This window comes from Xenopus laevis, chromosome 7L (genome assembly GCF_017654675.1).
Source record: "Xenopus laevis strain J_2021 chromosome 7L, Xenopus_laevis_v10.1, whole genome shotgun sequence".
Taxonomy (NCBI): domain Eukaryota; kingdom Metazoa; phylum Chordata; class Amphibia; order Anura; family Pipidae; genus Xenopus; species Xenopus laevis.
The window spans coordinates 67,931,055-67,946,530 of record NC_054383.1 but is presented as its reverse complement, the minus strand read 5'-3'; the positions used below and the strand labels follow the sequence as shown (position 1 = coordinate 67,946,530).

At 36.1% G+C, this 15,476-nt stretch overlaps 1 protein-coding gene across 4 annotated transcripts in view; it reads left to right on the top strand.

Moving 5' to 3' along the window:
• The window catches only part of mfn2.L (mitofusin 2 L homeolog), a 29,118-nt gene extending 14,194 nt beyond the window's left edge, over positions 1 to 14,924 (top strand). For 3 of the 4 annotated variants that reach the window (XM_018224449.2, XM_018224451.2, XM_041568463.1), the window contains 11 exons: positions 695 to 848; positions 1,865 to 1,932; positions 2,029 to 2,150; positions 3,223 to 3,349; positions 4,009 to 4,113; positions 4,195 to 4,297; positions 5,089 to 5,309; positions 10,252 to 10,407; positions 10,502 to 10,698; positions 10,888 to 11,022; positions 12,384 to 14,924. In XM_018224449.2, coding sequence (XP_018079938.1) covers positions 695 to 848; positions 1,865 to 1,932; positions 2,029 to 2,150; positions 3,223 to 3,349; positions 4,009 to 4,113; positions 4,195 to 4,297; positions 5,089 to 5,309; positions 10,252 to 10,407; positions 10,502 to 10,698; positions 10,888 to 11,022; positions 12,384 to 12,450 — 1,455 coding nt within the window. In that variant the 3' untranslated portion in view covers positions 12,451 to 14,924. 4 annotated transcript variants of the gene reach the window in all.
• The last annotated feature ends 552 nt before the right edge of the window (positions 14,925 to 15,476 follow it).

Sequence of the window (15,476 nt, the reverse complement as noted above, 5' to 3'; positions counted from 1 at the left end):
CGTGTTTCCCATTTAGAGTGAAAGGAAGGTTCCAATGGCAGTCTCGGGTAACCTGTGTCATTCTTTTTTCTGGGCAATTACATAGCTGGAATTTGGGGCTTTTTGAGACAAACAATGTTTAGAAGTTCACAAGGACGTCCAAATCACTACAGGTTGCCGCAATGGTGTCCTAGTGCTTTCAGGCGATTTGAAATACCAAGCATTGTGGGATGTTTTGTCACTGTCTCTTGAGCTCAAAAAATCATTCTTGAACTAAAGCTTTGTAAAAAAAATTTTTAATATGGTTAATTTCTGATCCACTTCATGATCCCACATAAAATGAGAGTCAGAAATGTGCAAACATTGTTATGGAGGTAGATCAAAGCACCAGAATAAATCATTTGGGGGGCCACTGCCTCCTTATTGGAAAAATACGGATGAACCCCCCAAGTTTATTTAGAAGACACTCACCAGTAGAAACATTGGTTTTGAGTGCCAAGCCCCAAACCTTCAGAAAGTATGGGCAGGCACTCCACAAAGATCAACATGTAGGCCAATTTTGATACTGAAAAATCCATATGTAATTAGAGCATATTATTTAACCAAAATGTTCTTGAAATTACCTGTATGATAAGCAAATTAACATATAAGTGGTATAATGCAGTAACATTGCAGTGGTACAGTGATGCGGCTTGTCCATTTGGCCAACTTTCAGGTACGTCGCCAGCACATGGAACGTTGCACCAGTTTTTTAGTCGATGAACTGGGAGTGCTTGATCGAACCCAAGCTGGAGATCGTATATTCTTTGTGTCAGCCAAAGAAGTTTTGAATGCCAGAATACAGAAAGCTCAGGGAATGCCTGAAGGAGGTATGTTCTAATTAAATAATAATTATTTATATACAGTGACTTAACAAACTTAAAAAAAGGTAACTGCCAACAATGTGGCTGTAAAAAAAGTATGGTTTTCTACCCATTGTGTGTGCTTTCTGTATTGCAGTATAGATATTTACCCCCACCTACTGGCCAAAGAATATATTGGCACAAGGGCAGAAAAGCTTGATCACACAGCCAGTTCTAGAATTAGTGATCTAGCTCTTAGCTTGTCTCTTGGGTCCAAAAACACTCAGCGAATAGTAAAAACTCAATGTAGTTAGGAACTCTGTCCTAAAAATAACATTTCTGTAGATGTAACTAAAAGGTCCAATACTGTATGAAAAGTGATTAATCATTGAATAATCATTTAAATATTATAACTTTAGAGGTGTTATATGCTAGCAAAGATAAGATAATAATAATAAGCATAATAATGGAAGATTAGTCATAAAACAGTAATAGCAAGTTCAGTGGTTTTCATTGTATATAGCTCAGTAAACAGTACACTGATTATGCTGTGGTTTAAAAGACATGCATCTTTAAAAAGATTTTTTTGTTAAATAAGAAAACCAAACATTTAAGCATATGTATTGAAAAAGTATTACAATAAACAGAATGTGCTTTTTATGATACTGGCAAACAGAAGTGCTTTTTAGCTTTATGGACTTTTTTAACTCTAGATATTAACTCAATTTCCAATTCACTGCCCTAAAAGTTTGCCATTGAAGTAAATGACAGCAAGGACATCTGGTGATCACAAGTGTTTCAGTGTGATCGCTTTAAGCTTGTCTAAAAAAAAACATTATATGCTGTTTATAATAAACTGGGGTAATTTATGCTTATCATTTGTATTGTATCAGCAGATTATGCAGTAATTGATTTGTGCCACCAGATTGGCACAGATCAATTATATTTGTGTGCTCGTGTGTGTATGCATTTCCCCCTTAAAGTTGGTCATTGATTGATGTGATAATCGGGCAGAGCTATTTTCACTTTTATCCTGTCTCTAGGTGGAGCTTTAGCTGAGGGCTTTCAAGCTAGAATGTTTGAATTCCAGAATTTTGAGAGAAGATTTGAGGTAGGTAGTAAGAATTTGTATAGGGTATAGTTTGTTTATAATGGCAATAGTCTGCTGTTTAACAGTTTTATGTTTCACACCCATCTATCTTTATAGGAGTGCATTTCACAGTCTGCTGTTAAGACCAAATTTGAGCAGCATACGAAGAGAGCCAAGCATATTGCTGAAGTTTTGCGACAAATAATGGAGTCTGTCCATGTTGCTGCCCAAGAGCAGAGGTAAAAATGGTCACAGATAAACACATAAAATCAACGTAATTAAACAACATTAGTAACATTAGTGCCAGAGAACACAAATCACAACATAAGTTTCATGTTGTTTATTTGCATCTAAAAATAATGTATAATGTAGCTTAGTTAGGGATTGGTGCTCACTTGCAATATTCTCTAAAAAGTAATGGTTACTTTAAAGGGAACTTGTCACCGAGTAATAAAAAGCTGTAAAATAAAAGCTCTTTTCAAATTAAACAGGAATCCTATATAAATATATATATATTTTTTTTAATTAAAAAATTCTCATTTAAAAATCTCCGTTGTCAAATTATATATTGCCTTTCACATTTGACCAACCATTCTCATATATATTACATGGAGACTGATGGTCAAACTATGTTATTGAAAATGACTGCATTTTGTGTTCATCTGTTCAGCTGGTTGGAAACGCCTGCAGTTAATTTAACTAGAGTGTGAAGATTAGAAAAAGTAAAGCACACTAGACTGAACACTTCCAAAGTGTATGTAAAAAGCACCTGTTATGTAACAGGAAATAAATGTAAATAGAACATATATTAATATAGTTAAGGTGTCTCTTTTGCATGACACAATGTTTTGGGGCTGATGCTTGTAGCTGCAGTTCATGTCCTTAACTTTAAATTTACGGAGAACAATTTCTTATTTTTGTGGCCAGCCTCAATACAAATGTATCTACCCTGGCTTGCAAACTTGGCTTTGCCGGAGAGCATTATTAGGAGCAACCCCATTAAGTTTAATGTTTTGTATGTTTCTCTCTCTGTATTTCTGGCAATACATATTTTCTCACTGTCACTATGCACAATTTACTATTTGGGCTAATGCCTGAGGGACAATTATGAGTTGCTTCTTAGAATTGTTCTTAAATAATAAAGAAAAACTGAAAAGAACTAACAAAAGAGAATTATAGGAAAATGCCATGGCAATGCTTTTTAAATGGATCCCTGTTTTGTGCTCAAGTGCACATAACCCATAAGTTACTTTATGTAATAACTTTAATAAATGCTGCCTTTATAGGAAGTGTACATTTTTTTTTTAACAGATGCTTATGTTTGGAAAAATGTGAGGAGTTTAAGGATCGTTTGGAATTTATTGAGAAACAACTGGAGCTTCTGACAGAGGATTACAGATTTAAAATCAAACTCATCACTGATGAAGTGGAAAGACAGGTGAGAGTACAGAAGTTTTAAAATTACACATTGAAATATATTTAGTGTGACAAATTACATCAAATTTGAACTTGTCTATTACATATTAACCAAGAGACCAGTAGAAATAAAAAAAGAATTGACATCCCGTACCATAAACACTTTTTAATGTATAAGAAACTGCCTTTGGTGTCTATTATATAATGTAACAACTGTTAAGCTTGTCACCAATTTATTAAGTCTGTCTAGATGAATGGATGCACTCCTGCTTATCACACACTTGGCTGCAATCATTTCTACCAGAAAAACATATCTCTGTTTATCTCATGAAAACTCGGTAGACATCTATGGGGAAATAGGGAATTAAAATAGAAAAAAGGGTTTCTCCTTGAATTTAACCTAGCCCTTTATAGGAAATATACCCCAAATGTAAAAAAGAGGAAATTCAAAATATAAATAATTAAAAGTCAATGTGATGTTTCATACCATATAAAAACCATATTAGGCCATATTAAAGCACAAAGCTATGCATGCATTGCAGACTGGTGCTTAAAAGTTGCACAATATAGTCTAAAACTTAGAGGGAATAGGCCATAAAATGACAGAACATTAACAGAACATAAATTAGGTTACTGCAAAATAGACAATGAACAAGTTAAATCTTTGTCATTATCTTTTAGGTCTCCAATGCAATGGCTGAAGAGATTCGCAGACTTTCTGTTTTGGTTGATGAGTTTCAGTTGGATTTTCACCCTTCGCCAGTGGTCCTTAAAGTCTACAAGAATGTAAGAAATCTCCAAATATCAGCAATGTTGCCTTCTTCCATTAGTATATGCTTAACTGTAGGTTTCTTGCTATCTTGTAAGGAACTTCACCGACATATTGAAGAAGGTCTTGGAAGGAACTTGTCAGATCGTTGCTCTAGTGTGATTTCCGTTTCACTGCAAACCACTCAGCAGGAGATGATAGGTTTGGTCATTTTTATTTCTGAGTTGTCTAAAGCAGACTGACAGACAAACTCTGGTCAGTGCAATGGGGTATTCTTTTAGATAACACTAAGAGTAACTTTGGATAAAAGCATGAACATTGTTTGAAAATTCATGGCATAATAAACATGTAGGTCGGAATAACAGGTCTGCAAATATGTTAGTGTAATTAAGTCAAGAATTTCACCGACAAGAATATATATTAAACCTGCATTGACTGAAGACTAAAGTATCAAGCCTGATGCATATTTTATTTCAGGGCAAAACAGTAAAAATGAAGAAAAGTTAAAGGGGTTGTTCATCTTTGAGTTTTAGTATGATGTAGAGAGTGATATTCTGAGACAATTTGCAATTGGTTTTCATTTTTTATTATTTATGGTTTTTAAGTTATTAAGCTTTTTGTCCAGCAGCACTCCAGTTTGCTACGATACAGATTACACTAGAAACCATGCACTAATTTGAATAAGAGACTGGAATATGAATAGGAGAGGACCTGATAGAAAGAGGAGTTATAAAAAGTAGAAATCACAATACATTTGTAGCCAACAGAGCATTTGTTTTTAGATGGGGTCAGTGACCCCTTTTAAAAGCTAGAAAGAGTCAAAAGACTAAGGCAAATTATTGAAAAAAAACTGTAGAAAATAATTAATGAAGACCAACTGAAAAGATGCTTAGAATTGGCCATTCTATAAAATACTAAAGGTAATATAAAGGCGAACCACCCCTTAAATATCATGCATACATTATGACATTAATGACTTTCTTTTTCTGTAGAAGGAATGATGCCTCTTTTGCCACCTACTGCAAGAACCCAAATGGATTTATTGGTTCCCCGGCAATGCTTTAATCTCAGCTATGACTTGAGCTGTGATAAATTATGTGCAGATTTTCAGGAAGATGTGGAATTTCACTTTTCTCTGGGCTGGACAATGCTAGTGAACAGATTCTTGGGGCCCAAAAATGGACGACGAGCTTTGATGGCCTACAATGATCAGGTATTTATCAAAGAATTACTTGTTAGGTTTTTCTTTTTTTAATTAGAATGCAAATTGAGGGTTGCTGACCTTAAAATATTGTTTTTTGCATAGTTTTGGGAAAAAAAGTATGTACTGTAGTTTTAAAAAGGTTTTGATATACTGAACATTTGATGCCCAGTGTACATAGGTTTACCAAAGTATGTGGCATGTACTGCAACAAATTTCCTACATTTTAGCTAAAACATCCTACATTTAAATGTCAGGGGTTAGAAAGAGAGCAGTTTGAGCTCTAATAAATAGCATGTGCACACTAATTTCCTTGTATATGCTTCAGTTACTTGAAATACACACTGCCTGTTTTATATGTGTTAAAAGCCGCAAAAAGTATGCTGGCCCCTGAAACCATATATATTCGGAAGGTTTATGATTTGTTTGAATCCAAAATGGGACTTTCTATTTTCTATGTGTGACCATTTTCTAATATTGAAGTGTAAAGTGTAATTTTTCACCTTGTGAAGCAGCCCTGGGGAGGGGGGTCGCGACCCTGTAAACTGTTCTAAATGGATACATTTAGTTAATACATCTTTTATCTTTCTCCCTGCTGAGCTGAATCTCTGGGTTTCATTACAGGCAGATGTTAGAATTTATACAATAGTTGCTAATACTCCAGAGATGCTGCTGAGAAATGTATCAACTAAATGTTGCGTAACTGTAACCGTTTAGAATCTGCACCTTAATTACTGAGAACAATCTAAAAACAACTGAACTGAAAAAAGTGTTTGGAAGGTGAACAACCCCTTTAATATATAGCTTGTAAAATAAAAACCATACACGAAAATAATTCATACAAATTTTCTTGGCTAACATGCTGCAAAATAAGAACTCTGCATGCATTTTATTTTTTATAAGAGCCCCTAAAAACATCAGGATCCCTTTTTGGAAAGTATATATTCTTCCTAATACAAAATGCATAAATATACTCAAAACGATCAAGCTGCAAAGCTATGCCAAAGGCATCATAGCTTTGTAGCTATTCTAAAACAAGTAACAAACCATATCAGCAGGGATCAAAATGCAGTAAATAAAGACATTTTTGCAAATCAATAAAATAAAAGATTTGATCAGACAGCATGGATACTGATCAAAATATGTTGATCCACTAATCACAATACAAAATAAATAGTTTTTAAAGAAAAAAACAAACTGTAAATGGTAAAAAGTAATCGTGTTTGTGTATTCAAGTGTTTACACTAAATGTGCAAATGTGTGCAGCAGAAAGTGTGGCCAAAGAGCAGTCAAATGTAACTGGATCCAACATGGCAACCCGATGGCTCATTGCAAAGGGGCTTGTCACCAGTTTTGAGCTGTTTGGCAGTCAAATTTTTGAAGCCACTGAAAACTTCTAATGTGTACCAGAAAGTTAACACTGTATTTGTTGTGCAAAGAATAGCTTTTGGGTGGACAGTATTATATTTCCTAATACTGTATTTTAAAAAAAAAACTGATGGAGAAACTCACAGAATTGATGAACAATAAAATCAGCAAATTTGAAGAAGTGTGGAAAATATGGTTATATAGAGAAGGGATATTATTAACAATATCAATAGATAAAACCGCAACCACCGCAACACCCTCCCCATCCCTATTTTTCCCCTCCCAATTACAAAAAAGGCCTACTGGCCAGGTTTGAAGTAAATAAAATTATACAACACACAACCAGGCAAAGATTGTATAACAGAAATGTTCTTTATTCATTATGTTGAGATACAAATGACAGTAAATGCTATTAGTTGTATGCAAAAATTTCAATAAATACAAAGTTTGAAGAAAAAAAAACCCCACCTGAACAGTGATTGTCTATCATTTCACGAAACCAGGTAATCTAGGACTTTAAATATGCATTCTTATGGTAATAACATGTTTGGAGAATGTAGTTTATATTCTAGGTGCCTTATACTCTCTCTGAATTCTACCTAGGGCCATATACAGTATCTAAGGGCAGGAGAGAGAGCTGGATAAGGTGTGCACCCAATGGGTGTCTCAGTCCATAGAGAACGTTGGCTTTGTAGGTCACATAGGCTTTACACATTAACACATTTGCTTTGTTTTAAAGGAGAATTGAATGCTTTATGTAATTTAGGTTCTTTGCAAATCCCCCATTCCTTTTGGAAAGAGGACTCTGCAAACCCTATATGATGTATAAAGAACCTTTTTCCCCTTTACCAAAGCAATTAAGTGATTGCATTAGGTTTACTGCATAACAGTGGTTCCAAACTGAAGGGTTACCCCACCCCGGGGGGACTGAAAGCAGTGGCAGGGGGTACCAAACCTTAAGGCCAGTTAAGGTGAGATTTGGTGTGAATGCTTGGACTGTAGGCCAGTTAAAGGAACCGTAACACCAAAAAATGAAAATGTCTTATAGGAATGATAATATAATGAACGGTTGCCCTGCACTTGTAAAACTTGTGTGTTAAGTTCAGAAAAACTACTATAGTTTATATAAATAAGCTGCTGCCATGGGGGCAGCCATTGAAGCATAGGTTACACATTAAATAATTGATACGTTCTGAAGAATCCCATTGTATACTACAGAACTTATCTGTCTTTTCTATGCCTTTTCTCATTCTTCAGCTTTAAATGGCTGCCTCCATGGCTACACAGCAGCTTGTTTATATAAACTATTGTAGAGTTTCTGAAGCAAACACACCAGTTTTGCAAGTGCAGCACAACAGTACATTATATAGTGGATAATGTACCCCCTACTGTAATTTATAAAGATATTATGTTACCGAGGAGTTATGTGACCATATAAAAGCACGAGGCCGCAGGCCGAGTGCTTTTATACAGGTCACATAACTCCGAGGTGACTATTAATATCTTTATAAATTTAAAGTAGGGGGTACATTATTCATTATAATCTAAAGTTTCTGAGTTCAGTTTTTACTTCCTGAAGATTTATGTGTTTGCTTTTTACATAATGCCAACTAGTCTATTTTGCTGGTGTCTCTCCTTGTTGATTTTTATCTTTCCCTGCAGCCGTTTTAGGGGTCTAGGTACCTGTATTTTTTCTTCCGGTTGTTTTGAAGTAGCCCTCTCTGTGTGACATCATTGTCTTCCACGGCATCAGAGATGGCTGAAGGCAAGGTTAGGAGGGGGAAGTTTCAGTGGCTGAACTAAAGTGGCATCCCTCAGAGGAAAAGATTTGTTTACCTCATGAGGGAAAACATCTGCTGTACAAAATAAAAGTTACCCTACACTAATTTTTCTTCTCATCTGTCCTTCTACAACAGAGTTTTCCAGAATGTAGTGGCAGCTTCCATAAAGGAGGTGCATGGGGAGCTCAATCTGACTAGAACTGGGTAGGCAGTTAAGAGCAGGGCCCATTGACTTCAGGTTTTGGATTGTTTATGCTTGTTCTGTTTTTCTGATGTTTACTTGTTTCTGGTACATTTTGATTAGTATTGCAATATAGTTATACGCTTAAGAATAGAAAGAAAATCCCATGTGGTGAAAATTGAAGTTCAGCAACAACTAATGCAGCCCTTTTCTGCTAAAAGCAAGTTCCTGTTGCTGTACTATTAGTCAATATCTAATGCTCATTCAATTATGAACTAACAGGCTTAAAGTTATAAGAAAACATGGGACATTATACCCAGCTGCATCCAAGGTTTATATGCCACAGAAATCATGTCGCATGAGCCACACAGTTTAGGGGCACATGTTGTAAGGCATCACTACACACAGCAGACATGCAGCACGTGCAATCTACTTGTTTTGTATAAGAACACTTAGAAGACTTTACCTCATTACGGGCATCCACCAATTGATCTTATCCAGCTGCTCGCAAGCCACACCCACGTGATTAGCCATTGGCTTACCTGCCTGTAAATATCCATAATTGCCCCGCCCTTACAAGCACAAGGTATGTAACTAAGGGATGTTGCTGTTTTGTAAAGAGTTAAGCTCACCGGCTGCAGCATGTGTCATTTTTGACAGGTTTTATTTTCAAGTGTGTGGGGCAGAGGGAGTGGTTGGAGGGGGAGCGGAAGAGGGAGAAAGACGTAACGCAGACTGAGCGAGACCAGAGGTGGAGGGGGGGACAGAAGAGTGAGAGAGACGCTGACGGTGGAAACAGCAGAGGGAGAGAGAGGACGTGGGGAAGTGACAAGTGCGGCAGACAGGCAGGAAGATAAGCTGCAGGTAGTGTGCGGCAGTGTCCACTGCTGACGCATTAAGTTAAAAAAGGCGCGTTCTGACGCCAGAACGCGCTGTTTATAAGGTTATAATTTACAGTCTGGTCCCATAGGGAATTGACCAGACTGTAGATTATATTGCTATTCCTTTAATACACTTTAATTTGTTTGGTTTAACTGTTCCTGTAAATGTTTCCGAGAGAGGAGGTATTTATTGGATAGAGTTTCAAAGGTGGGGAGTGGCAAATGTTTCTATGTCCCCTTGTCAAGATATGTCATTTTCTACCGTATTGAAAGGGAGGAAGCATAGGGTTGTTGAGTGTTCCAAAAGAAGGAGCTTGGTCCTGATAGGCCATTGTTTTGTAAATGTTTCCTATTATTTTTCCAGACTATCTGTAATGATTTGGTGAATTTAGGCAGTGACTAGGTTAGATGTATATTCATCAAGTTAGTCACTTTGGTTTTCACCACTTTCATTTTATGCGAGGGCTCCATGCTGTTGGAAATAGCTTACACTTTTGAAATAGCCTGATCCTGAGATGCCTTGTATATTCTTCTTTGCAAATAATGCAGTTGCCACCTTGTTCTTGCAAATTCCTCAACCATTGCATCCATGGCAGGTTAGTTTGTTTGGCTTTTTTTTTATGTTGACGTGGTAGCAGCTTAAATAAGAGAGTAAATGTGCTGTAACAGGGTATTTCATGATAGTGTTCTGAAGCTCCCAACCATCAACATAACAGGGTAAATTAAATATGATACTTTTTCAGGTACCTCGTGTGATGCCTTTGACCCCAGTAAACCCCAGTATGCCACCAATGCCACAAGGCTCTATGACACAGGAAGAACTTATGGTTTCCATGGTAACTGGACTAGCTTCGTTAACATCCCGTACTTCCATGGGAATACTTGTGGTAGGAGGAGTAGTAAGTATTCTCTCTATTTTATGTTTTTATATACTATTTTGAATAACTGTTGATGAAACTATGGATTTGTCCATTTTGTGTTTTCCTTTTACAGGTTTGGAAAGCAGTGGGTTGGAGGCTCATTGCACTCTCTTTTGGCCTTTATGGACTTCTATATGTATATGAGCGCCTTACTTGGACTAATAAAGCAAAGGAAAGGGCCTTCAAACGACAGTTTGTGGACTATGCTGCAGAGAAGCTGCAGCTAATTGTCAGCTACACTGGTTCCAATTGCAGCCACCAAGTTCAGCAGTAAGTTTCCTAGTTATTGTGTTTTCAGATCATGTAAAGCTTTATATTGTCGTTTTGGCTTTAGGAATAATTGGAAAACGCAATTTTTTTATTCTAGTTTACATTCTGTTACATGATGGACAATCTTGAAACATAGATTTGTAGGTGTCTTTCTACTATTTTTTTATTTTTTTTTCTCTTTTCTGACAGAGAGCTCTCCAGTACATTTGCTCACTTGTGCCAGCAGGTAGATGTGACTAGAGAAAATCTGGAACAAGATATTGATGTTTTGAATAAAAAGATTGAAATCCTGGACAGTCTACAGAGTAAAGCAAAACTCTTAAGGTATGCTATGGTATTGCAAGTTTTTGGTGAGATTCATTTGTGCTTATGTTTTTTTTTTTTTGATCTAGTAATGTTTAAAAATGGTAAATTTTTATTGTGATCAGTCTAAATATATGTAGAACAAATTAGGAAATTTAGACTGTTGGCCATATAGCAGCAGCAAACGACCCCAACAGAAATTCATGTTGTTTCACATTTGTTACTTAAAGGAGAACTAAAGTTTAAATCACTAAGGGGCCAGATTGTTAGGTACCCCCAGTGATTAAAATCTCTTACCTGATACCCTGGGCCAGTGTATTCTCATGCATGGAGAAATAAAGAGAGAAGAAAGATTGCACTGAAGAACTTCTGCAGAAATACCCCAGGTGGGTGCAGTTTTCCCACTAACAGGAGTACTGGACCAGGGTATCAGGTGAGCTATTACAATCTCTGTAACAATTACCTTAAGGGTAGGGTAAAAGGGTCAGGCATCCATTCCAGTGCATTATGTACTTGGTATATTGCATTATTATTTTTTTTAACACATAACATATGGAGAAACTGATGGGGCTAACTTAATGCTGCCATGTAAACCACAGAGGCTGGAAAAGAGTTAATGCTATCGACTCTCACCATATGAAACTGCGCATCATCATCAAAAATGTTAATTTTGTTGTGGTCTAATCAAGGAAATTACAATGCATAAATAGCTGCAACTTTGCATGATTGACTGAAATATAACCTCTGTATAGCGCTGTAGAATATGCCAGTGCTCTATAAAGAGTAATATGCATTTTCTGTGTTTTTGAGGCTTTGAATGCATACCAGTAAAAATGCATTTAGTCATATCAACACCTCTAAAATAATAGCAACACTGAATTCTTTATTAAAAACTACTCCAAAGTGGCATTGTTTGTGTCTTATAAAATAAATAAGCACATCACAGACCTAGTATTTCTGCCTGTAAAAGCAAAGGCACATGGAGCGTCTGCTCTGCTGCTCTCCAGCTTCATCCATCTGAACTGTTTCCACTTGCATGCAGTCATTCAAAGTGGAGGTCAGCCCTGAAACATCTACTTTCTTGTTGTCAAGCTGACCTTTCCATCGCACAGCTGCGTGTGACTCCACGCTAGTGAATCTTATTAAAATCAATTCAGATGGGGCACTGAGTGGATCCACTTCTCTCAGCCTGCAAAGAATACACAGGCTGAGAGGAGTGGAGCCTACGCTCCATGTACCCTTGCTCTAACATTTTCCTCTATACTCTCCAGAGCAGAGATTGGGATTAGAAAACTGAAAGCCGTATATAATTCATGCATACAACTGTCACACACTTGTGTTTTTTTACTCACTGGGTTGCTATTTTTTTTTCTCCTCTCCAGGAATAAAGCTGGCTGGCTGGATAGTGAGCTAAATATGTTTACACATCAGTACCTACAACAGAGTTGATATTGTTATTACAACAGCACAGAGGGCAGAAAATGTCCTTTTCACATACCCTGTGTAAACACTGCAGTGATCCCATTAAGTTTTTTTCTATACTTAAGATAGGACGTTTCCTAGCTACAGTTTTTTCACAACGGCTTTAAGAAATGTTATGTTAAGATCGCTGTCATTTCTTGTTTGTTTTCTGTATTTTTCTGCTGTAAGTCCCTAAAAGCTGCTGTGTGCCATGGTAGAGATGAGTCTAAGAAGGCATGTAAGTTATTAATTTGTTGCTTTGCATCTGCCGTATATTCGCTTATCATTTGCAACAGAGGATCTCAAAGCACATGCAGAAATAAACCTGTGGAATATGTGAGAAATGTGGAGGTTCATCCCCCATTCTGTCAGCATAGAAAGTACCTTATTCGGTAACTTAGATGTTTTTAGACAATTTGTTTTGCAGAGTGTGATTAATTTCCCCAGAGTATCACAGAACAGTGGCTTTGTTAGTGTATTCTTAGTACATATATTTAAGCACTTCTAAAACCACATTATATATGCTCTTCTCATGTTGTGGCCGGCACAAAAAGGGCTACACTAAAATTTGAATGTGTGTGAATGGTGTTCTTGTTTGTAGTTATGGATGGTTAGTGTGCATTGCATCCAGTATTGCTTTTTCTAGATTTGTGTAGTTTACCAAACAATGTACAATCTATAGCTGGCAAAACATAGGCATTTTGTTCTGTTTGGCCTAATGGTTTGTTCTAGCTCCAAACACACTCACCGACAACTGCCTGAGCAGAATCCATTTTGGATTAAACATGTATTTATTATTTGCCCAGTGACCACATTGGCTGTTAAATATAGTAATTGGTTATTTTCATATTCTGCACTGGACTTGTAGAAATATCCAAGCAGCTCTGATCTCATAGGCTAGTATGGATCCACACAAATACATTTTGGCACAACTGACCATGGATCCGGCTCTCTGGATCTTATTATGTGGCCAGCTAAAACCAGATGTACATATTAAAACATAATGACTAGATATTTCTAGTAGCAGTAAGCAGACACAACGACTGTAAATGCCAAATCCAGAAAAAATGCAAATACCTGGGACTATTTATTTAGAATGGTTTAATATGTGTATCTTAATAGTCAGGTCCCTGTAGTATCAGTATCAACTTGTCAGTAAATTGTAGGGGCATGCTTCTTAAAAGGTCTCATAGCTATAAACCTTGTTAATTCCCTGTATCTTTATGATACTAATCCACCCAGCAATCTGGTTCAAGTGCAGAGGTTATGTTGATCATTGGTAGCAGCTGTTAATGGGTTACAATAAAATGTGATGGACTTAAAGGGGAACAATCGTGAAAATTTAATATAAGCTTTGGCATACTGAAATAAGAAACTTTGTAAATGCAATCAGTTAAATATTCTGTATTGTTTCTGAAATAATCAAGTTTATTTATTATTCCTCTGTTTCTCTTGATTCTCTCTTCATGCAGCAGTTGGGTGTCAGATATTCATTGACAGTTAGAACTGGGGGGGGGTCCTTTCCTAGCAGTTTTAGAGCTCATTCAGATAACTAATTCCATTACAAATAAAATCTAACTGCCTTTTGCACACATCCTGAATGTAGAAAGACAGGATTTCTAGTGATATTTTTAGTGAATTCTAACACATCTTCTCGGCAAAAGGAACCCCCCTATAAGATATAATGGATCTAACTGTCAACTCCTGCATGAAGAAAGAACAATGGGAAATAGATACTGAGAGAGGAATATTGAAGATAAATAAATTTGATCATTTCAGAAACGGTACAGAATATTTAACTTGTAATTAGAAAGTTCCCCTTTAAGAAAAGGAGACATTTGCCTTATCTGCCTGATGCCCGAGGCATTACATCCTACTGTGCCTTTTCTGTTTTTAAAATCTACTTCCAGTGATCTGAGTATTTCCTTTGACATGATGCTGTAAAAAAATAAAAAAATAAATAAAATATGCTACCATGTCCTCCTCGGTTCAGTGCCTGAACTCTCTTCCAAAATCAGATCATTGAGTACACTTAAGTCTTAGTTCATGGAGCTGTTAACAGATGTGAAGAAAAAGAAGGAAAGTTAAAATTTAAACAGACAGTGGTGGTTTCGGGGAAAAAAAACTTATGAAAATAATGGCAAATGTAAATGCACTTAATGCTAATGATCTGATAATTCACTACTATATTTGCTGCTTTAGTATCTGTTTGGCTCTGTTCTTAATATTTCCTGTTTGTCAGAAGCAGATCATTTATACTTGAAAGACAATCTTCAAAATCTCTTTGATGCTAGTTAAATGCACTTTATTATATAGATCATCATTGTACTTAACTTATTGTTTTTGTTACAGGCCGTATGTGAAATTGACTTACAGTATTTTCTCCTCTGTATTTATTGTAACAAAATGTAACGTGCATGTCTTCTGTGCCACTTCAAAATAATAAAAAAATATTCTTAACACCATGGTTTCTAATCTGAATTTATTTAAAGAACCAGACAATACTTTTTAAGATTATTTTTAAATATTTAATATCCACTATAGATTTTTTTTTTGTCATATTTAAATTTGAGTAATATATTTTCAAGTTGCCATACAATGTATTGTGGACACCAGATGGTAATGGTATGGCTTGAAAATACTGAATTTGTTCACAAAAACTCAATATGATACCTCTTCAGAGGGGTTTAATTCAATTAAAGGGAAGAAAAAAAGACGAGCCATTTAAAGGAAAAGTAACACCAAAAACTGAAAGTGTTTTAAAGTAATGAAAATATCATGTAATGTTGCCCTGCACTGGTAAAACTGATCTGTTTGTTTCAGAAAAACAACTATAATTCATATAAACAAGCTGCTGAGTAGCAATGGCAGAAATTGAAAAAAGGCTATATGGGACAGGTTAAATAGTGGATAACAGGTAACATGTTCTGCTGTGTAACTTGAGCATATTCTCTTTTGAATAGCTGCCCCCATTGCAACACAGCAGCTTATTTATATAAACAATAGTAGTGTTT